The sequence below is a fragment of the Manis pentadactyla genome, chromosome 11, assembly GCF_030020395.1.
Source record: "Manis pentadactyla isolate mManPen7 chromosome 11, mManPen7.hap1, whole genome shotgun sequence".
Taxonomy (NCBI): domain Eukaryota; kingdom Metazoa; phylum Chordata; class Mammalia; order Pholidota; family Manidae; genus Manis; species Manis pentadactyla.
Window position 1 is genome coordinate 30,173,519 of NC_080029.1, and position 27,614 is coordinate 30,201,132.

Below are 27,614 nucleotides of genomic sequence, written 5' to 3' on the forward strand. Positions count from 1 at the left end.
TCTCCAAGTAACAGGCAGTGAGGGCAGGACAGAGGGTTAGCAGGGAAAACGGAAACCAGAGGAAGAATCACCAGGGAAGTAAGATCTACATCTGCCAACTGATGGAGGAGAAAGGTGAGGGTAGGAAAAGCAAAATGTAACAGCATTTCACTCTCATATGGGACAAAGGCATTGAGGTTATTTGCAGTCTATTCATTCGATTAATATCTCTTCTTAGTATGTTATTTTCAAATAACACTTGGGGAAAAATCATTCCCTATGACTTCATATCTAATTTGACAGGCATAGTTTCTATTTTCTATTTTGTTTCCTTTTTTTAAACCATGGGAAACCACTGAACAGCTCAGTTAACGTTCCTCTTCCATGAGACAGTGCTGCCTGGAAGACGGCTACAAAGGCCGGACTATCTTCATCTGAGAAACCAAGACCAGGAATGCTAACCATTGCTAATCCTGCAGTGCAGCAAGATAGCAACTCACCTCAAGAAAGCCAAAGCAGACGAGAAAAAGAGCAATTCATCTCTATGTCTGAGTCGCTAGTATTACTGATATTTTTGTTAATGACTTCCAGAAACAGGAAGGGAATCCTCATAAATCCCTGCGCACCTCTGCTTAAAAGCATTCGTGTGCCATAGGATCTTGTTCATAAACAAACTGTCATCCTTATGAATACGTAAGGTCTTTTTTTGTTTATGTTGTGCAATGATTATTTCTATTGAAATGAAAGAGATCTGTATTTCTGTTATCTTGATGCCATTTACTGAAGCAGCTGGAGTGTCACTGTGGTGACCACATTTTCTCTTTCTCTCAATGTATTTATTAACCTGAAAGATTAATAGCATGAGAAGTCTCTATGAAGGCATAAAAGTTAAGTCACACTTTATTATGAATTTAGTGAACCGGCTTCAATGGAAAGAGCAAAGTGCTTATCCACAAAGTACAGGAGCTATGGGACCAACATCCAGAGATGTTTCTATCAAAGGACTTTTGTTAACTTATTTTTATGAAAAGCCTCATAAAGCTATTACAATTTAACCTCATTTAGGGATTATTTTATTGGAAAGAAAAAGTTACACAAAAGCTAGTGGCAATTAAATACATGTTAAGAGAAGAAAGACAGAAGGATGGGAAGAAGGAGACGGAGGGGAAAGTGCGATTCTAGGCATTAGGCCCGTAGTCATGAGCAACTCAGACAAGTCCCGATCCCCAAAGGGCTGACAGTCTAGGGGGGAAGACAAGAAAAAGAACAAAGTAAGTACAGTATGTGAGATAGTGGTAAGTGTTCACGAAAAAATAAAGCCTAGATTTGGACATGAAGTAGGGATATGAGGGAGTAGAAATTTTAGACCCAGTGGCCAAGGAAGGCCCCTGTGGTTTATGAAAACAGGTCACAAGGAAATGAGTGCACTCCAGCCAAGAGGACAGCAGGGGAAGGACTGAGCACCACAGACAAGAGGGGAGTGTCCCGGTAGGGCACAGGCATCCGCGGCAGCCCAGAGGGGAGGCGGTCAGCACAGCCGGGAAAGACCCAGTGAGGGGAGTCACCGGGGAGAGGCCGCAAGCAGGTGTACACGGTCTCCTAGGCTTTTACTGGCTTTTCCTCCAAAGGAGATAGGAAACCTTTAGAGGATTTTGAAATGAAGAATGAGGAGATCTGGATCACATATCAAAGCATCCCTCCTGGGCTGAGAGGACGCAGGGCTCAGGGCAGAAGCAAGAACAGTTCTCATGAAAGACGGTCGTGGCCTGGCCCAGGCACTGGGCTGGGAGGAGTGGCTGAATTGTGGACATATTTTAAAGACAAAGTCAGCAAGTTTTGCTGACAAGACCAGATATGGGGGGTAGGAGGAGGAGAAGAGAGCATTTATTGTGACTTCAAAGCTGCAGCCCTGGACAGCTGCAATAATAGAGTTGTCATCAGCTAACCATTAATTTGAACAGAGAAACAAGTGGTAATGGTGTTTTGAACCATAAGCAACATTTGATTTGGATGCTTCAATCAAAGGCTAAGGAAATGCACCCAAGGGACTGTGGAAGGAGTGAGCAGGAAAAGGCCTGAACTGCAGGCAAGACCAGAGAGGCAGGGGGAGGTTGGAACCATGTGGCTCAGGCAGCAAGAAGGGAAGGAGAGAGATGGGAGAGGCAAGCGTCAGGGCGGTTCGCTGACCACAGCACAGGCATCCCATTAGTTCTGGACAGCAGGTAATGATGGAGAAAAGCTGGGACAGATGTGGAGTGCCTGCAAGGCAAGCAGGACAGGACAGTTGTGGAAAGCAGAGGCAGGATCCGAGAGAGAAGGCGCTGACTCAGCAAACTTCAGCCTCAGCAGGAAGGATGTTAGGATAGCGGCAAGATGAGGAATTTAAGTGGATAAAAAACATGGAAAAGGAAGAAACTGACGAGCAGAGTGGCCTTGAGAGGGGAAATGAAGAAGCACAGGACAAAAACATACAGTGTTTTCTCTGCGCTTTCTACCTTCAACAAAAGAACTCACACTGCCTAGTGGTGGACATGGCACGTCAGCTCACCATTTCTCTGGCTACTATAAGCAACACATCACACATTAAAGTTGTGCCTTTAAAAGTCCAATTTTTAATTTCCCCAGAGTTCAAGCTGAGGAAAAATTACTAAGTGAAACCAAAGCCTGGAGCCTGTCTTGTATTCAATGGGGGAAATGAAGCTAAATGTCCTATTTAAACCAGTTTCAGAACCACTATATTCTAGATCCCTCTGGGGATTGGGGGTGTTTGACATTAATGCATAACAACAATCCTAAAGTGCACTAGGCACAGAGAGGCAGTAAATTGGTAACTGGCACAACTACACGTATGTTTAGAAAAAAACAAAGAAACCTCATAGTCCCAAACTTCCTCATTAATTTTTCTTTTTAAAAAGCTTTGTTAGCTATTTTCCCTTTTCTTTTTTGACCTGAATTTCCTTTTACAATAAAAACTCATATATTGCATGTACTTAGATTCCTCAAGCGCTCCAAGAGTTTGTTTCACCCACAACTGGTTCACAGGGTCTGTGGTTCAGGCCTCCAGTAGGTCCTGAGAATAGGTCCATGAGATAGCACAGTGAAAGTGGAAGAATAAAAGTCTCTTTCCTTCTTCTTGCATCAAGAACTGTCCTAAACAATAGCTGGGAAGAGAGAGTGAAGTCTTGGGGGACCTGCTCTCATCTGTAAGTACCCTGGTCCTCGGGCTGGCTGGGTGCTTTCCGGCTGCCTGGCCAGGATACGCAATAACCAATTTGGGATTCTGAGGCCTCCAATTCCCTTGGGCCACACTTAATGGACAAATCTTTCTCTTGAATCAAAACTCCCATTCATTTATTGCATCTACCCAGAGCTAGATGGAAAGAAAGGATCCAGATTTAGCGATTATGTGGACCCCATCACCACCAGAATGAATGAAAGGGGCCTTTGTTGATTCTAAAGACCGCGTAGCCATGTGCTATGAAGTTTCACTGCTTTGCTACTGCTCTACTTTTTTCTCAAGTCAATTCAGCCTCAAGTCCTTCTCATTTGGAACTTACCTCACTAGTTCTAAAAATTATTCGGTAGTTGTATGGAGAGCCATTTTCTTTCATTTCTTCTGATTTTTCCCTTCGAATGCTCACAGCCACTGGACCAAGATTCTCATCAGCTCCAAAATAGTTCCAGTGTTCTTAGGTAAAATAAGACAAAACAAAATCAGAACATCCACATAATGTTTTAAAAATGCTATATTCTGCTTGATATTTAGCTCAACTCAGAAATTACTCTGTATCAAAAAAATGTACATACACTTAACATTCATATTCTTTAGTGAGTTATAAACCACAGACTTAGCTACAGAGGTTTAGTTTCAGAGGAGGTAGTCTAAACAGAGGAGCCTGTTGAGTTTCTTGTTATTTTGCAACTTTACTAGTTTTCTAAAAAGAAATTTGTGTTTCCTCACTATATTCCACCATTAAGAGGCTACACTGGATGTGCTTCCTTGCCTAAGGAGAAGTTGATGTCAAGGCTTCTTAGCGCTTGCTTGAAAAAAACAAACAAAAAATACAAAAAACCCTAAACCTATTTTGAAGAGAGTGTGAGAAGAGAGGGATTTGCTGCAGATTAAAAAAAAAAAGCATCTTGAGCTGGAGAGGAGAAAGGTCCTTGAGTCCCTGAGCAGCACCCTGCTCCCAGGCAGCCTAAGCAAGATGGAGGAGAAGCCTAGACCCAGGGCTTCGGGCCTCACCAATGGTTCCTGTGCAGTAAGCCCAAAAGGTACCCCACAAAGCTATGGAACCTAGAGGCACACGTGGGCCAGGATTCCAGGCCTCTCCTAGGTAATCAGTGTGACCCGGTGACTGCTGATGACGTGGGGGCCTCTCCTCAGTGCTCCGGCATTGCTCAGGACCCCACTCCTTAGCACAGCCTTAGGGGGTGGGGGTAAGGGGAGTCTCCACATAACTGGTGTTGAATTTACCAAGGGGCTGACGAGAAGGAAGATCAGGATCAAAATTAAATGCATAGAAAATTTTAAAATGGTGATATACATCCTTAAAAAAACTGAAATTGATATATACATGAAATGTTCACAGATGACGAAGTCCATAAAACACAGGAATATATGAAAATCTAGGGCAGATAGAACATTTCCCAAACCTCCAAAATACTTACATTGTCCTATTACATTTACATTCCATGACATGGTTAAATGAGTTGTGGGACATGGTAGGTTATTCTCATACACAATGCATATTTAAAAATACATGTTATTGCCACACAAAATATAAGTATTTGAAAATCCATGAGAAGAAGAAATAACAGCATAAAATATCTAGTCACGTAGTTTCAAAATTTAGGTAATGCATATAAAAATGCTTTGCAAGGACTAAAGAACGACATAAAAGATATAATCATAAACAGTGAGGGCTCTCTAACAATATTATCATAATCCATGGAAATTCAAAACAAGAAAACACAATGGGAGTACAGGCAACAGACATCTCACATATGGAAAACTGTGAAACGCTCCAATAAATGTCACAGAATTCATGTATGAACACTCATGTACACCCTCAAAGCACAGCACGTGAGAATCACACTCAGAGGTTATTTACTCTTACTTTGCACACAATTTTAATAAGCTTGGTTGTCTGGTCTTCAAGCACAGCTTTATTTCAGAGGTGTGATAATTCCAGATGTTGACAAAGTCCAGAGTGTAGGGCTGATACAGACTTGCATGCAGACAGCAATGTGACAGAACAACTGACAACAAGGAAGAAAACAGAAAGGGGGGAGACAGAAATAGTATAAAAAAGCGGACAAGAACTTAAAGAAAAACAAGACAGCAGTCTGGGGTCACTTACTGAAGGAGCAAAGGGCCTAACGCATTTCAATAACTTCAGAGGATATTTTAATACCGCAGTACAACAACAGCAGATGTGACAAAAAATGAGTGTGAGTCACATTTATTATATTCTGTTGCTTGTACTTCATGGACTCAACTGAAACCCAAATGCTCAAGGAAGAACTCAAACACACCCCCAAACCTCAGGAAGAGTAGGTAAGCTTGCTGTGCTCTGCTGCTGTGGCAATTCCCGAAGCCACATAGCTGCTATCAGTTCATCAACGACCTCAACTCACCCCCGCACTGCCCCAGGGCAGCTCTGGCTCCCCTTCTCCAGAGCAGAGATGTCAAACCTTCTGCTCTCCTTCAGCCTCCCTCACCTACCTTCTCCTCAATCTTGCAAATGATAATGCTGTCTACATCACAAAGACACTGAAGAAGCCCTCTCAGAAGTAAGCATTCCCATCTTCCACCACCATGTACACAAACTTACCTGGACCCGGACTTTTGTTCCCTTTTCTTTACCATTCAAAACCCAATCTCCCCCCTAAACGCTGGCCTCCACTCATTCCACCTGCCCAGGGACTCTGACGCCTTATCTCTTCATCCTCAACTTCTCCCTCTCTGCTTGCTCATTCCCATCATTATTTATCAGGCTCAACTCTCCTTCATCTTTTAAAGGTAAATGTACCTTTCACTCCTTACCACCCTTCAGGTTATCTCCTGTCTTATCTTCCATCAGAAACTTCTTGAAAGATCTGCCAAGTTCCTCTCCCTTCAACTACCAGACTGACTCCCACGGCCCAGGTACCACAACAGCCCTGCCTTGCTCAAACTCCCCGTGTCATCTGGCATAGCTGATCATATTTTCTAAAACACATCTGTTGGCTTCTCTGATGCCACCCTCTCCCTATGTGGTTTTACCACTCCGCTGTTCTTACGCAGTTTCCCTTCCTCTTCCTATCCTGAATACTCCATCCACTCTCAGAATGTCAACTGCCATCTCAATGGTGGCAATTCTCCAAAGTCTATGTGCCCACTCCAGACTCCTCCTAAGCCCTCAATCTTTACATCTTCCTGATGGAACTCTGTCCCATGGGCACCTTCAAGAGTGAACCTATCACCTTCCACACAAGCCTACACAGCTCTCCCTGCAGCCCTGGATGCAGCGACTGCCACCACCGCGCACCTAGCTGCTCCTGCCGGGTCACCACGAGTTCTAGTTCCCAAGCACCTCCCAAATCCATCGACTTGTTTTGCGTCCCACTGCCACTGACTTACCTGCAGCGTCATTTGCCTAGATGTTTGTAACTTTTCTAATTGGTTTACTTTTCTCCAATTCATTCACACAGCAGCCAGATGACCCCTCTAAAATGTAAATCTGACTATCACTATTAAGTTTAAAATCCTTCTCTGGTTTCCCCAGGGTGCTTAGATACTTCTCATGGCTTCCTGAAAGCTCTTACAATCTGTCACAAACCTATCACTCCAGTTCAACTTAGGCCTTTCCATCGTCCTGTTGAACCAGCTATTCTGAATTTCTCTCAGTTGCTCAAACTCATAAGGCCCTTTCTCACATGTAAAACTCTGCCTAGAACATTCTTCCCACAGCTTCACTAAGTTCCCTCATTATTTGGGTCTCAACCAAAATACTATTTAGACATCCTCTAAAAGAGTGAATACAGGAACAAAATGAGAGTGTTCACTTTGCATATTAATAATATTTTATTTTAAACTGTTAAGAATTCATAAAAATATAAATCAGTGAAATCAAATAGTTAATAAATTTCAAATACAAACATTTAGAAATGTTAGACACAAAACACATAAAAATATAAATATTAAACACAATCACTTTAGTATTGATTGGCAGATAAAATTGCAATAGTCTTACTTTAACAATGCTACATAAAAATGTTTAAAAGAAAAATATTGAAGTTCAGTTCAACTTTTCTATGTCATTCAAAACCGAACTATATTTTTAAATGTGCAAATTTTCCCAGCGGCTGAAGAAGTACATTTTGAGTTGGGGGAAATCATGGGATAATTATAAACTAACTTCTAATCCTTTCTTTGGACTCCATTTTCAAACAATCAAACCAGTTATCTTCAAACCAGTTATCTCAGGTTTGATAACTCTGGCAAGATCTTTTTTAGGGTGTTTGTGCAGAAACATCAATCTTTTTTTCTTGACAACGAGCTCTAGCCATTACTTCCAAGAAAGCATTTCCATTTGGTCTTCATCTAATTTCAGTTTCATTGGCACAGATGGAGATTCAGGCCTGGTTTCCTGTGTTAAATTCAGTATTATCATGATGAGAATATGTTTCTTCAAAAGTCTTTCAACTTGAGACTTATTCTTATAATAAAAGTTGATTACTGGCTACTGTCCAGTTTTTCTCCTCCTGAGGATTATAGAGGTATAGGAAAAATAAAAACAAAAACCTTTCTACACGAACACACTTTATTCAACTCAAAAGCCTAATGCCACGTTTCCAGTAGAGGAGCTTGTTTCAGCAACTCACCATAAATGGATTTTTTGAGTCCTTAAACTTCGATCTTAAGACAAATAACTTCTTTTTTAACTAAAACACCAGGCTGTTGGGGAGAGCCTCAGTCTGGTCCTACTGGCCACTTGGCTCTCTGCCGGTCCTTCAGTTTCACTGGACTGCAGTGCCTTCCTCCTAGGACCACAGCTCCTGGGCAGCACTTCTATACTTGCACAATGGCTGCAATATTCTTACTTTTTCCTACCAGCCATCTATCTCCATCCTTTGCTAGTGGAGCTCTTTATCAACTGCAGAGAGCGCCCCCAGCCAGACTCACAATCAGCTTTGTCTTTTGTCTCGAAAGACGGGGATCCAGAACAGGCGAGTTGTAGACGAACGGCCAGGAAGACCAATGAGAGATTTCAGGATGATGCAAGTCAGAGGGAGGAAAGGGGAAGGGAAGAGGAAGTGGACACTCAAGTAGGGTGGCTAAATCTACTGCTGGATGAATTGACATACAGGTTTTACACCACCAAAAATAATGGTATTTTAGTGCCACCATACTGGAATGCCAAAAACCAATACTGGAATCCCTATATTAGAATGATATAATGCCTGAAGTGAGGCACTTTGCTAAGTGCTCTAACATTCACATCAAGTATGAAAACACAGATTTCCTCACAGATGTGCCAAGTATGATTTAGAGAGAATAAGTCACTTCTCAGACACAACTAGTAAACAGCATTACCAGAATTCAAACACATGCATGACTTAAACTACTGATTCCAAAGTTCATTTTCTTAGCCATCATATATAACATTATCTTCCCAAGTTTCTAAAATTGTGTATGAATTTTAAAAAATTAAATAAAATTTGATGCCTAAAGGGATTAAGTAGCTCCATCACACCTAAAGCTTTATTCCTTGATGCACTGTACAGTCAAGTTTCTACTGTGTTGAAAGGCAGAAATAGTAATGTTTTAGCCATATATGGTTGATTTCCCCCACCTTCATTTTACATATTTAGCACCTAACCAAATATTTAGCCTGAAGTTTTCTTGTCAGTTCTAGTTCTTGAGTTTTAAGAAGGATGGGTCAAAGGGTACCAATGAGTAGTTCTGCCACCACTAGAACATTCTACATAAATAGCTGCATTTCCAGTTGACAAACACACAATAAAAATTTCATATTCTTAGAGGAAATAGTAAATAGTTCAAAGATGTAAGTAATTAGATCAAGTACAGGCACATCACCTGGTTGAGTTACATATAAGCATGTGTGCACAAGGCAAAAAAGTTAAGCTTGGCATTTTCACTGTAAAAAGCAAAGGCAAAAACAGAATGGAGGGGAGGAAGATGGCGGCGTGAGTAGAGCAGTGGAAATCTCCTCCCAAAACCACATATATCTATGAAAATATAACAAAGACAACCCTTCCTAGAATAAAGACCAGAGGACACAGGACAATATCCAGACCACATCCCCACCTGAGAGAACCCAGCGCCTCCCGAAGGGGGTAAGATACAAGCCCCGGCCCCGCGGGAGCAGAGCGCCCCTCCCCCCAGCTCCGGTCGGGAGAAGAATAGGCAGAGCAGGAGGGAGACGGAGCCCAGGACTGCCGAACACCCAGCCCCAGCCATCCGGGCCAGAGTGCAGGGCGCTCGATACTAGGAAAACAGGGCAGCAAAAACAGTGAGCGGGCACTGGAGGCTGGGCGCCAGAGGACATAAGAAAAGCGCACGACCATTTTTTTTTTTTGCTTTTTTGCTGTTTTGTTTTGGCGAGCACTTTTTGGAAGCCTTAAAGGGATAGGGACCCCAATACTAGGGACACAGGGCAGAAAGACCGGTGAGCTGAGGCCTGAGGCTGGCACCGGAGAATAAAGAAAAACGAACGACCACCATTTTTTTTTTTTAATTAAAAACTTTTTTTTTTTAATTAAAAAATTTTTTTTTCTTTTTTTTTTTGGTGGTCGTTGTTTTGTTTTGGCGGGTGCTTTTTGGAAGTCATAAAGGGGCAGGGCGGGACACTTAATCCAGAGGTAGGGAATCCGGGATCTCTGGGCACCCTAACCCCTGGGCTGCAGGGAGCAGCGAGGCCCCTTACGGAGATAAATAGCCTCCCAGCAGCTCCTGCTCCAACGCGACTCCACCATTTTGGAGTAGCTGCCCGAGCCAGGCCACGCCCACAGCAACAGCGGAGATTAACTCCATAGCAGCCGGGCAGGAAGCAGGAACCCTGTCTGCGCGCAGCTGCCCAGCACAAGCCACTAGAGGCCGCTGTTCTCCCAGGAGAGGAGGGCCACAAACCAACAAGAAAGGAAGTCCTTCCAGCCGTCACTCGTCCCAGTTCTGCAGACTATTCCTATCACCATGAAAAGGCAAAGCTACAGGCTGACAAAGATCACAGAGACAACACCAGAGAAGGAGACAGACCTAACCAGTCTCCCTGAAAAAGAATTCAAAATAAGAATCATAAACATGCTGACAGAGATGCAGAGAAATACGCAAGAGAAATGGGATGAAGTCCGGAAAGAGATCACAGATGCCAGAAAGGAGATCGCAGAAATGAAACAAACTCTGGAAGGGTTTATAAGCAGAATGGATAGAATGCAAGAGGCCATTGATGGAATTGAAATCAGAGAACAGGAACGCATAGAAGCTGACATAGAGAGAGACAAAAGGATCTCCAGGAATGAAACAATTTTAAGAGAACTGTGTGACCAATCCAAAAGGAACAATATCCATATTATAGGGGTCCCAGAAGAAGAAGAGAGAGGAAAAGAGATGGAAAGTATCTTAGAAGAAATAATTGCTGAGAACTTCCCCACACTGGGGGAGGAAGTAATCGAACAGACCACGGAAATACACAGAACCCCCAACAGAAAGGATCCAAGAAGGGCAACACCAAGACACATAATAATTAAAATGGCAAAGATCAAGGACAAGGAAAGAGTGTTAAAGGCAGCTAGAGAGAAAAAGGTCACCTATAAAGGGAAACCCATCAGGCTAACGTCAGACTTCTCAACAGAAACCCTACAGGCCAGAAGAGAATGGCATGATATATTTAATACAATGAAACAGAAGGGCCTTGAACCAAGGATACTGTATCCAGCACGACTATCATTCAAATATGACGGCGGGATTAAACAATTCCCAGACAAACAAAAGCTGAGGGAATTTGCTTTCCACAAACCACCTCTACAGAACATCTTACAGGGACTGCTCTAGATGGGAGCACTCCTAGAAAGAGCACAGCACAAAACACCCAACATATGAAGAATCAAGGAGGAGGAACAAGAAGGGAGAGAAGAAAAGAATCTCCAGACAGTGTATATAACAGCTCAGTAAGCGAGCTAAGTTAGGCAGTAAGATACTAAAGAGGCTAAACTTGAACCTTTGGTAACCACGAATTTAAAGCCTGCAATGGCAATAAGTACATATCTTTCAATAGTCACCCTAAATGTTAATGGGTTGAATGCACCAATCAAAAGACACAGAGAAACAGAATGGATAAAAAAGCAAGACCCATCTATATGCTGCTTACAAGAAACTCACCTCAAACCCAAAGACATGTACAGACTAAAAGTCAAGGGATGGAAAAACATATTTCAAGCAAACAACAGAGAGAAGAAAGCAGGGGTTGCACTACTAATATCAGACAAAATAGACTTCAAAACAAAGAAAGTAACAAGAGATAAAGAAGGACACTACATAATGATAAAGGGCTCAGTCAAACAAGAGGATATAACCATTCTAAATATATATGCACCCAACACAGGAGCACCAGCATATGTGAAACAAATACTAACAGAACTAAAGTGGGATATAGACTGCAATGCATTCATTCTAGGAGACTTCAACACACCACTCACCCCAAAGGATAGATCCACTGGGCAGAAAATAAGTAAGGACACGGAAGCACTGAACAACACAGTAGAGCAGATGGACCTAATAGACATCTATAGAACTCTACATCCAAAAGCAGCGGGATATACATTCTTCTCAAGTGCACATGGAACATTCTCCAGAATAGACCACATACTAGGCCACAAAAAGAGCCTCAGAAAATTCCAAAAGATTGAAATCCTACCAACCAACTTTTCAGACCACAAAGGCATAAAACTAGAAATAAACTGTACAAAGAAAGCAAAGAGGCTCACAAACACATGGAGGCTTAACAACACGCTCCTAAATAATCAATGGATCAATGACCAAATCAAAATGGAGATCCAGCAATATATGGAAACAAATGACAACAACAACACTAAGCCTCAACTTCTGTGGGACACAGCAAAAGCAGTTTTAAGAGGAAAGTATATAGCAATCCAAGCATTTGTAAAAAAGGAAGAGCAATCCCAAATGAATGGTCTAATGTCACAATTATCGAAATTGGAAAAAGAAGAACAGATGAGGCCTAAGGTCAGCAGAAGGAGGGACATAATAAAGATCAGAGAAGAAATAAATAAAATTGAGAAGAATAAAACAATAGCAAAAATCAATGAAACCAAGAGCTGGTTCTTTGAGAAAATAAACAAAATAGATAAGCCTCTAGCCAGACTTATTAAGAAGAAAAGAGAGTCAACACAAATCAACAGTATCAGAAACGAGAAAGGAAAAATCACGACGGACCCCACGGAAATGCAAAGAATTATTGGAGAATACTATGAAAACCTATATGCTAACAAGCTGGGAAACCTAGGAGAAATGGACAACTTCCTAGAAAAATACAACCTTCCAAGATTGACCCAGGAAGAAACAGAAAATCTAAACAGAACAATTACCAGCAACGAAATTGAAGCGGTAATAAAAAAACTACCAAAGAACAAAACCCCCGGGCCAGATGGATTTACCTCGGAATTTTATCAGACATACAGGGAAGACATAATACCCATTCTCCTTAAAGTTTTCCAAAGAACAGAGGAGGAGGGGATACTCCCAAACTCATCCTATGAAGCTAACATCACCCTAATACCAAAACCAGGCAAAGACCCCACCAAAAAAGAAAACTACAGACCAATATCCCTGATGAACGTAGATGCAAAAATACTCAACAAAATATTAGCAAACCGAATTCAAAAATACATCAAAAGGATCATACACCATGAACAAGTGGGATTCATCCCAGGGATGCAAGGATGGTACAACATTCGAAAGTCCATCAACATCATCCACCACATCAACAAAAAGAAAGACAAAAACCACATGATCATCTCCATAGATGCTGAAAAAGCATTTGACAAAGTTCAACATCCATTCATGATAAAAACTCTCAGCAAAATGGGAATAGAGGGCAAGTACCTCAACATAATAAAGGCCATCTATGATAAACCCACAGCCAACATTATATTGAACAGCGAGAAGCTGAAAGCATTTCCTCTGAGATCGGGAACTAGACAGGGATGCCCACTCTCTCCACTGTTATTTAACATAGTACTGGAGGTCCTAGCCACGGCAATCAGACAAAATAAAGAAATACAAGGAATCCAGATTGGTAAAGAAGAAGTTAAACTGTCACTATTTGCTGATGACATGATACTGTACATAGAAAACCCTAAAGACTCCACCCCAAAACTACTAGAACTGATATCGGAATACAACAAAGTTGCAGGATACAAAATCAACACACAGAAATCTGTGGCTTTCCTATATACTAACAATGAACCAACAGAAAGAGAAATCAGGAAAACAACTCCATTCACAATTGCATCAAAAAAAATAAAATACCTAGGAATAAACCTAACCAAAAAAATGAAAGACTTATACTCTGAAAACTACAAGTCACTCTTAAGAGAAATTAAAGGGGACACTAACAGATGGAAACTCATCCCATGCTCGTGGCTAGGAAGAATTAATATTGTCAAAATGGCCATCCTGCCCAAAGCAATATACAGATTTGATGCAATCCCTGTGAAACTACCAGCAACATTCTTCAATGAACTGGAACAAATAATTCAAAAATCCATATGGAAACACCAAAGACCCCGAATAGCCAAAGCAATCCTGAGAAAGAAGAATAAAGTAGGGGGGATCTCACTCCCTAACTTCAAGCTCTACTATAAAGCCATAGTAATCAAGACAATTTGGTACTGGCACAACAGCAGAGCCACAGACCAATGGAACAGACTAGAGAATCCAGACATTAACCCAGACATATATGGTCAATTAATATTTGATAAAGGAGCCATGGACATACAATGGCGAAATGACAGTCTCTTCAACAGATGGTGCTGGCAAAACTGGACAGCTACATGTAGGAGAATGAAACTGGACCATTGTCTAACCCCATATACAAAAGTAAACTCAAAATGGATCAAAGACCTGAATGTAAGCCATGAAACCATTAAACTCTTGGAAGAAAACATAGGCAAAAACCTCTTAGACATAAACATGAGTGACCTCTTCTTGAACATATCTCCCCGGGCAAGGAAAACAACAGCAAAAATGAGTAAGTGGGACTATATTAAGCTGAAAAGCTTCTGTACAGCAAAAGACACCATCAATAGAACAAGAAGGATCCCTACAGTATGGGAGAATATATTTGAAAATGACACATCCGGTAAAGGCTTGACGTCCAGAATATATAAGGAGCTCACACGCCTCAACAAACAAAAAACAAATAACCCAATTAAAAAATGGGCAGAGGAACTGAACAGACAGTTCTCCAAAAAAGAAATACAGATGGCCAACAGACACATGAAAAGATGCTCCACATCGCTAATTATCAGAGAAATGCAAATTAAAACTACAATGAGGTATCACCTCACACCAGTAAGGATGGCTGCCATCCAAAAGACAAACAACAACAAATGTTGGCAAGGCTGTGGAGAAAGGGGTACCCTCCTACACTGCTGGTGGGAATGTAAACTTGTTCAACCATTGTGGAAAGCAGTATGGAGGTACATCAAAATGCTCAAAACAGACTTACCATTTGACCCAGGAATTCCACTCCTAGGAATTTACCCTAAGAACGCAGCAATCAAGTTTGAGAAAGACAGATGCACCCCTATGTTTATTGCAGCACTATTTACAATAGCCAAGAATTGGAAGCAACCTAAATGTCCATCGATAGATGAATGGATAAAGAATATGTGGTACATATACACAATGGAATACTACTCAGCCATAAGAAAAGGGCAAATCCAATCATTTGCAGCAACATGGATGGAGCTGGAGGGTATTATGCTCAGTGAAACAAGCCAAGTGGAGAAAGAGAAATACCAAATGATTTCACTTATCTGTGGAATATAAGAACAAAGGAAAAACTGAAGGAACAAAACAGCAGCAGAATCACAGAACTCAAGAATGGACTAACAGGTACCAAAGGGAAAGGGACTGGGGAGGATGGGTGGGTAGGGAGGGATAAGGGGGGGAGAAGTAGGGGGGTATTAAGATTAACATGCATGGGGGGGTAGGAGAAAAGGGAGGGCTGTACAACACAGAGAAGGGAAGTAGTGACTCTACAACATTTTGCTATGCTGATGGACAGTGACTGTAAAGGAGTTTATAGAGGAGACCTGGTATAGGGGAGAGCCTAGTAAACATAACATTCGTCATGTAAGTGTAGATTAGTGATACCAAAAACAAAGCAAAAAAAAAAAAAAAAGGGCAGTTCCTGTGTGGTAACCTCCAATGAGTTCTTCACAAGGGTATAAAGGGCATATAAAAGTGTAGGCAAAGGGTCTGTTTGTGTTTATACAGAGGATCAAAGCCTAATTGGGCTACCCCGAAAATGAACTAAGATACGATATGAAAAAGAACTTCCAACATCAGCACTCTCAGGAAGACTCATGCCAGAAGATGATCATCAAAAAACCCCAACAAAGATCCACGCACTGCTACAGCTGTAGATGCACTCATCCCACCAGCTCCTGGACTTGCCATGGGAATGAGGAAGGAGATATCTAAGCTGGCCTGTGCATACAGTAAAACAACAAATTTGACTGGATCTATACTGTTGGAACTCAACCAAGAATTAGGAGAAGTGCAAATTGTAGCGCTCCAAAATCTTACTACTACAGCCTATTTACTGTTAAAAGAACATAAGGGAGGTGAACATTCCCCAGGAATGGGTTGTTTTAATTTGTCTGATTTCTCTCAGACGGTTCAAGTTCAGTTGGACAATATCCACCATATCATAGATAAGTTTTCACAAATGCCTAAGGTGCCTAACTGGTTTTCTTGGTTTCACTGGAGATGGCTGGTAATTACAGATATGCTTTGGTTATGTAACTATACTCCTATTATGTTAATGTGTGTGCGCAATTTAAGTAGTAGCTTAAAACCTATACATGCTGAAGTTACTCTACAAGAAGATATGTCAAAGAAATAATCAATCTTCCCATGTTTTCTTCCGCCTGCTACTTCTATAGCTTTTCTTCTTCCTTCTAATTACAACCCTTAAATAAAATTCGTGCCTCATATATCAAATTTACCGAGTATCATAATTCTTCCAAGTGGTAAAGATACCTCAAGACAAATGCTGGGCATAGAAGCCACAGGGCATAAATATGCAAAGAAGTAAAAAGCTAACCTTTTCAAACAATAAGGCTTCCCTCTCACTTACCAACTTCACATTTCCCTGTATGGCCCCGGAAGATGACTGGTTAGCCAGAGACGGGTAAGATTCCTCAAGGGAGGAACAACCTAAGACAGGCACAGTCGCAGGGGGGCCATCAGGTGAGAAATTGGGGATCAACAGAGGTGAGGCTTAGAACCTCACCCCCCCGTTCTGAGAGAAATCTTCTACATATGTGGATGTTTTATTGCCCTGGTCTAGCTTGGATTAACACATAGTCTACAGGCACACACCTGATCATCTACATTTGCTCTCTTACAACACTAAACTATGTTTTCTACCTTTATCTTGTATCTACCTACCACTTCAGCATTTTATTAAAAATAATAATAATAAAGAGAGAAATGTGGTATCCACATATAAATCAAGTATAAAAACCAAATGAATATTCATATTTGAACTGTTTATAGTTCATAATGCATGAGCAAAACCGAAAGTTTCTGTGATGACTGCCCTTGTACTGTTCACTATGTAACTTATTCATTATGTAAGAATTTGTCCTACATGTAAGAACTTGTTTGTTATGCCTCAGAAGATTGGAGACTGACGAAAATTAGGCTTGGGGTGGATTAATGATTGTGCATTGAGCATTGACTCCCCTATACAGAATTTTATTGTCGTTAACAACCATTTGATCAATAAATATGAGAGATGCCCTCACAAAAAAAAAAAAAAAAAAAAAAAAAAAAAAGGACAGACTTCCAATGGTAAAATAAATAAGTAACCGGGATGTAATGTATAGCATAAGGAATATAGTCAAGATATTGTAACAGCTTGGTAGGGTGATAGCTGGAACCTAGAATTATGTATATAAATGTTTTACCACTGTGTTGTACACTTGAAACTAATGTAATGTAATATTGTGCGTCAACTACCCTTCAATAAAAAATAATTATTTAAAAAAAAAAAAAGCAAAGGCAAATACAATCCTTAAAGTTTTAGGGCTTCAGCTAGCAATTTTTGGATTGCTTGTACTGGTTTGCATGATATTTTCAAACTCTGTGTCAGTATTTCACTTGTACTTTTCCCTAAGGATGACCAGCATAATCTGGACTATGTGTAATTATGAACGGAAGTACATTTTTATCCTTTATAAATAATTTGTAAAATCATAATTCATGGCTTAAAATATTTCTTTGGAATTGCTAATTTAGAACTTTAAGTAGGGAAAACAGACATGCTGAATACAAATCAAAGAAACAGAAAGCAAATAAACCCTAGCTTTCTCATGTGCCTAACAGAACTAGCAATATTTCTGAAGTGGAAAATGGTCCTTGGTAGAACTGTTAACGCAATCATACACTGCTGGTGGCACTGCGAATTGGTACCAACTATTTTGGAAAACATTACAGCAATAATGTTAAAATCACAAAATTGTTCACATGCTAATTTTTGTTATCTATCCTAAAGGACTATGCAGAAGGAAAATTAAAACTCTTCCATTTTCTCTAGAAAAGGTCTCTTAAGTCACAGGAGAACGGGGGCTCTGAAGACACTAGGAGTAAGCAGACAGACTTGGGCCTCGTTAGATATCAGCAGGCCAAGCAATGGGACAATGACAACTAAGCTACCAGCTGGAATTTAAATTACATCACCGTTTTCGATGGTTCTATTTTTTTCTTAAAACAGTCTACTTGGTAGGCTACATGTGTACCACTGTCAGCACGATGGCACCATGAGTTTTGACTGAATATTTCCACGAGAGAATCTGGATGAAACAAGGCACGCACTGGAGCACATGCTTCTGTGAAGTTGCTTGTCTCTATAGACCTACTGGGTCCAAGTTGTTCAGATGTTTTGTTTTGGGGCAATTTATTACATCTTACTATGATGAATAACTAGGTTAGAAGAGAGGACAGATCTAAAAGTTAGGAGACCTGAACCAAACAAGAAGAGCAGCAGCAGACTCTGCTTTTCAAATGAAACTCAAGTTAGCCCAAGTGCAGATAATAAGAGGCCAACTGTTTAAAGAATGGTTCTTCCTGAAATGCACTACTCAGATTCTCAGTCTCTGGTCCCCAAAGGATTCCTCCTAATTATAAAGGTGAGGTTCCATGAGAACTAAACAGCCTAGGACTTTGCATCATATCAAAAGTAGGTCAGAGGAATGGATGGAGACATTTACCCAGGACTGGCCACATGCCAGAATTCTGTCCCACAGCACTCCACTAAGCTTATAATTACTGTTGCTCAAGAGTAATCACCCACATTTACAAAATGCACAGTACTCCAAATCTCCAACTCTTCTTTCTATTGATAATTCTTAAAAGTAGGGTAGTCTCCCTGCCAAAACTGTATGAACCTCTGTGGCATGTGAAAAACAGCCCCCAGTAGCCCCCTAAGTTGCCCATGAAAGGTAGACTTTAATATGAAGTTATGGTGACATTAATACATTTCATCAAGATGATTAAAGAAAAAAATTACAAAGAAAACTACTTAAAACAGGGAAAATAAAGAGTAACAATCAAAAAAAGGAGACTTTTTAATTGACCATTATCAATCTATGACAAACAAGCCAGTATTCTATTTTTTTAAATTCAACCTTCGAATAGCCAAAGCAATCCTGAGAAGGAAGAATAAAGAGGGGGGATCTCGCTTCCCAACTTCAAGCTCTACTAAAAAGCCACAGTAATCAAGACAATTTGGTACTGGCACAACAACAGACCCACAGACCAGTGGAACAGAACAGAGACCCCAAACATTAACCCAAACATATATGGTCAATTAATATACGATAAAGGAGCCATGGACATACAATGGGGAAATGACAGCCTCTTCAACAGCTGGTGTTGGCAAAACTGGACAGCCACATGTAAGAGAATGAAACTGGATCATTGTCTAACCCCATACACAAAAGTAAACTCAAAATGGATCAAGGACCTGAATGTAAGTCATGAAATCATAAAACTCTTAGAAAAAAACATAGGAAAAAATCTCTTGGACATAAACATGAGCAATTTCTTCATGGACATATCTCCCCAGGAAAGGGAAACAAAAGCAAAAACAAACAAGGGAGACTGTATCAAGCTGAAATGCTTTTGTACAGCAAAGGACACCATCAATAGAACAGAAAGGCATCCTACAGTATGGGAGAATATATTCATAAATGACAGATCCGACAAAGGGTTGACACCCAAAATATATAAAGAGCTCATGCACCTCAACAAACAAAAAGCAAATAATCCAATTAAAAAATGGGCACAGGATCTGAACAGACACTTCTCCAAAGAAGAAATTCAGATGGCCAACAGGCACATGAAAAGATGCTCCATATCCCTAATCATCAGAGACATGCAAATTAAAACCACAATGAGATATCACCTCACACTAGTAAGGATCGCCACCATACAGATGACAAACAACAACAAATGTTGGCGAGGCTGTGGAGAAAGGGGAACCCTCCTACACTGCTGGTGGGAATGTAAATTAGTTCAACCATTGTGGAAAGCAGTATGGAGGTTCCTCAAAAAGCTCAAAATAGAAATACCATTTGATCCAGGAATCCCACTTCTAGGAATTTACCCCAAGAATGCAGCAGCCCAGTTTGAAAAAGACAGATGCATCCCTATGTTATCACAGCACTATATACAATAGCCAAGAAATGGAAGCAACCTAAGTGTCCATCAGTAGATGAATGGATAAAGAAGATGTGGCACATATACACAATGGAATATTACTCAGCCATAAGAAGAAAACAAATCCTACCATTTGCAACAACATGGATGGAGCTAGAGGGTATTATGCTCAGTGAAATAAGCCAGGTGGAAAAAGACAAGTATCAAATGATTTCACTCATCTGTGGAGTATAAGAACAAAGAAAAAAACTGAAGGAACAAAATAGCAGCAGACTCAGAACCCAAGGATGGACTAACAGTTACCAAAGGGAAAGGGACTGGGAGGATGGGTGGGAAGGGAAGGATAAGGGGGAAAAAAAGGGGGGGGGATATTACTATTAGCAGACATATGTGGGGGGGGGCCACAGGGAGGGTTGTACAACACAGAGAAGACAAGTAGTGACTCTATAGCACCTTACTACACTGATGGGACAGTGACTGTAATGGGATATGTGGGGGGGACTTGCTGATGGGGGGAGTCTAGTAAACATAATGTTCCTCATGTAATTGTAGATTAATGATACCAAAATAAAAATAAACAAATAAATGAATAAATAAATTCAACCTTGCAAGTGATCACAGAAATGCAATGCTTTTGGCCTATAATAAGTGTTCCAAAATAAAAACTGTAAATATATAAAGTAGCCAAGAATGTATTAAACTACACAGTCCTAAACATACCAGTCAGACCTTTCTGGTCTAAGCTTTCTTAAGAGCAATTTGGCAATAAAATTCAAGGTTCCTGTAAAGTTCACACCATTGCATTACAGGGCTCTCTACCTCATGGAAATAATTGGACATATGGGGGAAAAAATTACATAACAAGGCTATATACATAAGGCCAGAGATGTTTGAACTTGTCTACGGATAGAAACTAGGGGGTTCAAAACTTGAATGAAAGAATTGTATCTTTATTATTCACTAACTTCTAAACGAAATGTAGCTTTTCCATCAATTCTAAATGTAAGGAACAAACTATAGTAATATTAGCTGTATCTGTGACTTCAACACCAATAGAAATCATACATATTTTCATATATTAGCTGTTGCTGACATACCAAAATATCAATTATGCTCATCACCACTTTGAAATGATAGTAGTTACCAAATGTGAGGTAATCTTTTTGTTAATGCATTAAGAAAGAAGCGTATTTATTAGTATGTCACAAAATTGTAAGCATGTTTGCAGTTGCATATTAATATGCCTGGTTGGCTTTGTATTTTTATTTTATACATTTAATATTATTCTAAGGAGTGTCCACAGGTTTCGACAAACTGCCCAGGGGCCAATGGGGAAAGGGAGAAAAAAAAAAGGGAAACATCTGATACAACATTATTTATAAATGAGAAACAAGAAAATCTGAATTTGCGACAGATAGAAAACCTTGAAGAAATGATAGCACAGCCAATTATGCAACCATGAAAAAAAATAGAACTGTACTTGATATTAATAATCCCTGTTAGTTAAAAAATAAATATGCATATATTTAAAAAGAGATAAAATCACTAGTAATTTCACAAGATTTTATTTTCTGTAGTTACTAATTTTTCTGTAATAAGTAATTTTTATCATAGGAATATTTTTTTAAATGTATTTGGTTTGCAAATGGTCATGAGTATAAAGATATATTAAAAGGGTGAATATTAATGTAACTCTTTAGTTTTAATGTTAGTACTAATTCAAATGCCAGCTCCGGAAAAAAAGTATTTAATATCCAAATGAAAGAAATCACAATGAAACACCTGTCTCTAACTCAATTTCTTTATATTTAAAACACCCTTTGTACCACCTTACCAGGGATATTGCAGCAAGATGTCTTTTGTGTAAGATGCTTTTGAAGGATTTGTTGGAAGTCCCTCAGAGATAGCAAGAAATGCAGTGAAGGCAAAAGTCACTGCTGCTCAGGTGGTCTGGGACGAGGCAGCTTCTCAAAAACAGCACAGACCCCATATATGCTGACTGACAGACCAGATGAATCACAGAGATAGCTTCTGCTGATGTTTCTGTTTCATCAAATGCTTCTATCTGACTCAACTACAGTTAGGAAAGTGTCTCCTCTTGTTACCTTGAGGCTCAGATAATGGCCTCCACATATAAAGGAAGGGGCTCCACGAGAAGCCAGGAAAGGAATTGATACAATAAAGCAATTATTTCTTGAGCACCTAATTTGGTGCTCAGGATGAGGAGCTCACAAATGCCTGAAGTTACATGAGGTACATGCATTTGGAAAATGGGTGACAAGCTTTTATTATATGTCTTCAACTTGCACTGAAGTAACGCTCTAACTGGCCCTTATTTTCTTGAGATGCAAATGAAGAGCATAGAAATGCTTTGGAATAAGGGAATCAGTAAGTGTGGTAGACATGGGAAGGTGGGTAAGAATTCCCGTTTTCACGTGGACGGTTCATATGTTAGCTGCTGTTGTTCACTATGCTAAAGGTTATTTGTGTTTCATCTTGACTACTTGTAGACTTAAGTTGCAAACATGGTACAAGTAATTCCCGTATATCCCTAAGCCAGCCTCTCCCAATGTTGACATGTTATGTAAGTGCATACAGTATAGTCATCATTATCAGAACCAGGAAATTAACATCGGTACAATCCCTTTAACTAAGAGTCTTATTCAAATTTCCATAATTTCCAAGCACTTGCTTATTTCTCCTTAGTCTTTGGCAATCTGTTACAATTCCTCAGTCTTTGCTTGTCTTTCATGACCTTGACACCTTTGAAGAGTATTTATCACTCAATTTTGGTCTGTCTGGTGGTTTCATGATTGGACTGAGGTTATACATTTTGGGCAAGAGATCCATAGAAATGATATAACCTCAGTTTTATGGGGCTCACCTATGGACCTTGATTCACTCCATAAAGGTGGCATCTGCAAGGTATCTACACAATAAAGCTAACAGCTTTCTCTTTGTAGTTTATAAATATCTTCAGGGAGATACTTTGAGATCATGTAAACTCTGCTTCTGCTCCTGTTTCTCCTCAAACTGTCACCCATTGATTTTAGCATTTATTAGCTCTGTCTAATAATGTTTACAATCATAAAAATATCAGCCTCCATAATGGTGTTTTGGGCCTATGGGGATCACTTGGTGGTCTTGGTTAATTTTCACAAAACCACCGTGACCACACACAAGCTTGTTTGTGGTCTCACTTCCTGGAAGAAGAAGAAAGGGAACTGCAACCTATCATTTGGTGTCTGGAGTGTAACAAGGTCATATACACAGAGGACCCTCACTGCCTATACCTGATGTTATAAATACAACTGGCAATGAACCAAGTTAATAAATCATACCTCACATCAGTGCCAAGCATTCAGTCTGCTGTGAAACATTACTGAGCCTGCCTAATCCGTGTCCTTCCCTTCAAGGAGTGCTTAGGATTGGTTATGAACTTAGATGGCCAGTACGTTGTGGAAAACGTTTTGCAGAAACAAAGGCAGAAGGTGACTCTAAGCAGTAGAGCTCCTGCACCTTTGGGAAGGAGGGGTCACTCAGGCATCACAAGCCTGGGAAAGATAGGAGCACTCAGGTGGGTATGAGAGGAAAGGAAAACAATTCATTCTAATGCATGCTCTGGGGCACAGGAGGAAAGAAAGCTCCACGCAGGAGTGGAGGTGACAAGGCCCTCCCAGGACCACACCCACGTGGGTTTCCGTCCTGCATGTGTTCACTGCCCTCTTTTCTCTACAGGCCCCCTCCCTGGGAAGAGGTGGCACTAACAGGGCCAGCTTTCGGTCCTCCCGTGAAAGGTGAGTTTAGCTGGGGAAAGAGATGCCCAGCGCTGCACAGGAAGCCTGTCTCCTAAGACAATCCTCCTCTGCTTTTGTTCATAAATGTTATCAGATTGCTAGACAACTGAGGAAAACCAACAGCATGAAAGAGAGAAAAAAGAAAAAACTACTGAGAAGATACAGATCATTCAATGAAAAGAAATCAGAAAAAAAAATCCTTAGCTTAATACCAATGAGAAATGTGAGGTATGTAAAATAAGGATAAACTATTATAAAGGAAAACTAAAATAATGAGTTCCTGGTGATTTAAAATACAATTGCTGAAGTAAAATGAAGTAAAGGGACTGGGTAACAGAGTACAAAGAGATACATACCAAACCCTTACTCAGATGATAAAATGATAAATACAGAACAAAAATATAGAAATTGGAAAATATGAAAGAGAAACATGGAGGATAAATCCAGAGGTTCCACCACACATATAAATGGAACTCCTGGCAGAGGGGACAAATAAATTGCAGGAGACTTTTAATGTATTTTTAAAATCAGGAAAAAAATTTTTTCCAATAGCTTCTCATTTGTCTTCATGGCATACTGTAAATACCAGGAAGACCGGTGTATCTGCTTTTGTTCCCCAGGCACTCTAGCTGGCACAGAGTAGGTGAAGAACTATTATTTAATGTGTGACTAAATAAGTATATAAATGTAGAGTAAATTTTAAAAACTACTTTCAAAATAGGATATTCTTATTAATGGTAAATGGGATAATAAATTTGTGTGCAAGATATAGAAGATTATAAGCCAAATTACTGGATTTAGGAGAGGTATTACTTTCTCCACTTCTGTATTATTATTCATTTTATAACATGCATATATATACCTCTGTGTGATTTGTTGTCTGCTTCCCTCTACCAGAACATAGGCTCGTGAGGGTGGCCTGTTTCACTCACCAGTCCAGTAGTGAACCAGAATCACTGACATAAGTGGCAGCTATGGAGGTGCAACACTTTGCTCTCCCTTCCAGAAAGGACTTAACCTATTCAGCCACAAGAAATGCAATTAGCTGAAAGTGTGTCTGCAGTGTCTTGACTCTGCTACAGTTTTCTAGGCCAGCCAACCTCTTACTGGCAGCCCCCATCAAGGAACTAAGCATGCTGGGGCAACAGGACCTGGCCATTACTGCCCGACACGGGACTCCCCTAATGTGCATTCTTTGTTCCATGTGTTTGCTGAGATGTTATTAAGATCTGCATTAGGATCTGAGGCTCCCCCTGCCCAATTTTGCTTTCTCTCTCTTTTGCTTTCAGGGTCTCCGATCTGCCTCATGGACTGAAGTCTGTCCCTAAATTCTGCTTCCTCCCCTTTTTTCTTTCACAGGCCATACCCCCAACCCCCCAGCAGACCACTCAGTGAGACTGTACTGGCTCAACATCTGCAGCTCAGAGCACTCAACAAACACAACGTAATTGTTATACCATTAAGTTTACAACTAAATGTAAATCTACATTGTTACATAATTAGATCGTATTTGGCAAAGATAAGAGGGCTGGATTTTGAATAGGGCTGACAAGAGATGGGGAGACTAAGGCACCTATTGCTAGACTTTGGGCAAGAGCCAATGAGGGCCTGAAGTTACAGAACTGGGAATGGGTATAAAGAACAGGAAGTTAGCACCAATTCCAAGGTAGACTCAAGACACCTTCTCAACTGACTGGAGGTTGAGAACAATGAGGAGAGAGGCAAATGGGCTTCAGTGTTTCCAATCCAAGTGACTGATAATAATGGTGGCATTTACAGCAAGAGGAGAATAATGAGGGACACTTGTTTAGGGAAATAAAAGAAGTAGTCAAGATTTGTGCGCATGGTTTTAAGTTGCTGACTCAAAAGCCATCCAGACGGAAGCAAGTAACAGCTGGTGAGAAATGCAACTAAAACAGAGGTGAAAGCCTAGGAACAGAGTTTATTTGGATATAAATGCATATGAATTATTTTTTCTAGAAAGAATTTTTGAGGTAATTATAAAAGAAATATGTAAAATACACGCTAATGAAGTAGAAACAGGAAAATAAAAGACCAAAGTGGAAACAAATGTGTTAATAATCAATGTTGCCTAGTTGAGCATCAAATTTGGTTCTGGGAGTTGAATTAAATAGGACATACGGTTGCAAAAACCAAAACAAGCAAGCAAACAAACAAACATACCTTTCAGAAAGGCGGGCATTTGGTGACTACCAGAAAACAGTGTCTGGCATCAAATTCTAAAATTTCTCACATAGACTTTTCTAATGGAGCCAGAGAATGACATAATAGGCAGTGTTTTCATCACCAGTTTTACTACAAAAGCAAATTGTTTTTATATGACTGGATCTTTAAAAGATGACCTTGAACAAAGGCAAATGTTTACACAAATGTGGCCTTCTGATGGTCTATCTTGATTTTAAAAATAAGAAACATAGGTAGGAACAGGTAAGGCATATGCCCCTGTAACCAATTTCCATAAACCTCTGAACTGAGATGTCTTAGGTCATATGAAATCCCGAATGCCTTGTAGGTCATAGTTCAGATCATCAGTGTTGGAACTCAGATCACAGCCAAGAAAGTAGAGGATGTTTATTTTCAAAGAAGCAGACATGTCAATCTTCACACCTAACAGCCTCCTTGCTAAGCCCTGAGCAGATAAAAAGCAGCAAAACACTGCTGGAGTTTCTCAAGAAGTTATTTAATGCCCAAGTCTCCCTGAAAGGGACAACATAATCAGAGAACAACCTTCAAGCAAATTATGTACATGATCAATTTACATGATCTCAATGTAAGAGACAAGCACATTAAACAATGAGTTATTATACAGGTATGAAATCTTTCCCTATTAATTTTGGCCAAAATTAACTGTGACATTCAAGACCACAGAGCACATGATTGAGCAGAGCATGCTTGTGGACTCTAGAGTTTTTATCACTTATCTGAAATATAAAACTACACATCAAAAAACTAAACATAGAATAATTATTCTTATATAACTATGAATGATAAGGCATCTCAGGGTACTTTTCTCAAGCCTAATGTTGCTATACTTATAGATGTATTAAAAAAAAACAAATTAAGCACAGATTTTTGCAAATATACTTAGCTGTTTGGTATTCCCTAGTGTTCTGCACGTACCATTAAATAATCCACTAAAACTTGTAAAAGCTACTTAATCATGCTCACTTAACAAACTAGAACTTACAGAATAGCTCGATAGAAAAACTGAGGCTATATCAGAGTGCCAAAGTTTTTACTTCAAGTATAAATGAAGTTAAGTGAATATACTCTAAAGGAATGATGTTAAAGATGGAAGATTACAAGAAGAGAGGTAAAGACAACTGGACATCTCAGTAGCAATGGAAATCCAACTACATCCTCAACTGAGGGACTCAGAATACTGTTGAACTGGATTTGGGTGGGTGGTGGGGTGAGGTGGCGCAGGTAGGGCATGTGTGTACAAAACACTTGTGTGGGGTGGAGTGGAGGTATAGGAGGAGGGAAGTGAATAAAAACAATCAAATCTGGTAGCTTAAAGTTGCAAGAATAATTAGATGCACAGCATTAGTTTTCCCTCTTTTCAGGAGTGGAAAAATATTCTTAGATGAGCTTCAGACCCAGTAATGACAGTTTCTCCAGGCCAGCAGGGAGAGGCCCTTTCCATCACAGCATCCTCAGTAACCTGACTTTGGGAGTGACACCCCCCTAGCACAGAGAGAAGCCCATCACACTGTTGATCAATGGACCAACACCCACTACTGCCAAGGCAGCCCAGGGGCTCCTCTCTTTTCCACTAAGGCAGTCCTCTGAATGACAGTCAGGGAGGACATGCCTAACAGACAATTGTACACTCA

The 27,614-nt window shown here is 40.2% G+C and overlaps 1 protein-coding gene across 14 annotated transcripts in view; it reads right to left on the reverse strand.

The window, feature by feature from the left end:
- SIPA1L1 (signal induced proliferation associated 1 like 1) overlaps positions 1 to 27,614 on the reverse strand; it is a 413,448-nt gene that overhangs the window by 124,774 nt on the left and 261,060 nt on the right. For all 14 annotated transcript variants that reach the window (XM_036913312.2, XM_036913315.2, XM_057488341.1 and 11 more), the window contains one exon: positions 3,537 to 3,667. In XM_036913312.2, the coding sequence (XP_036769207.2) occupies positions 3,537 to 3,667 (131 nt within the window). The remainder of the gene's footprint in view (positions 1 to 3,536; positions 3,668 to 27,614) is intronic.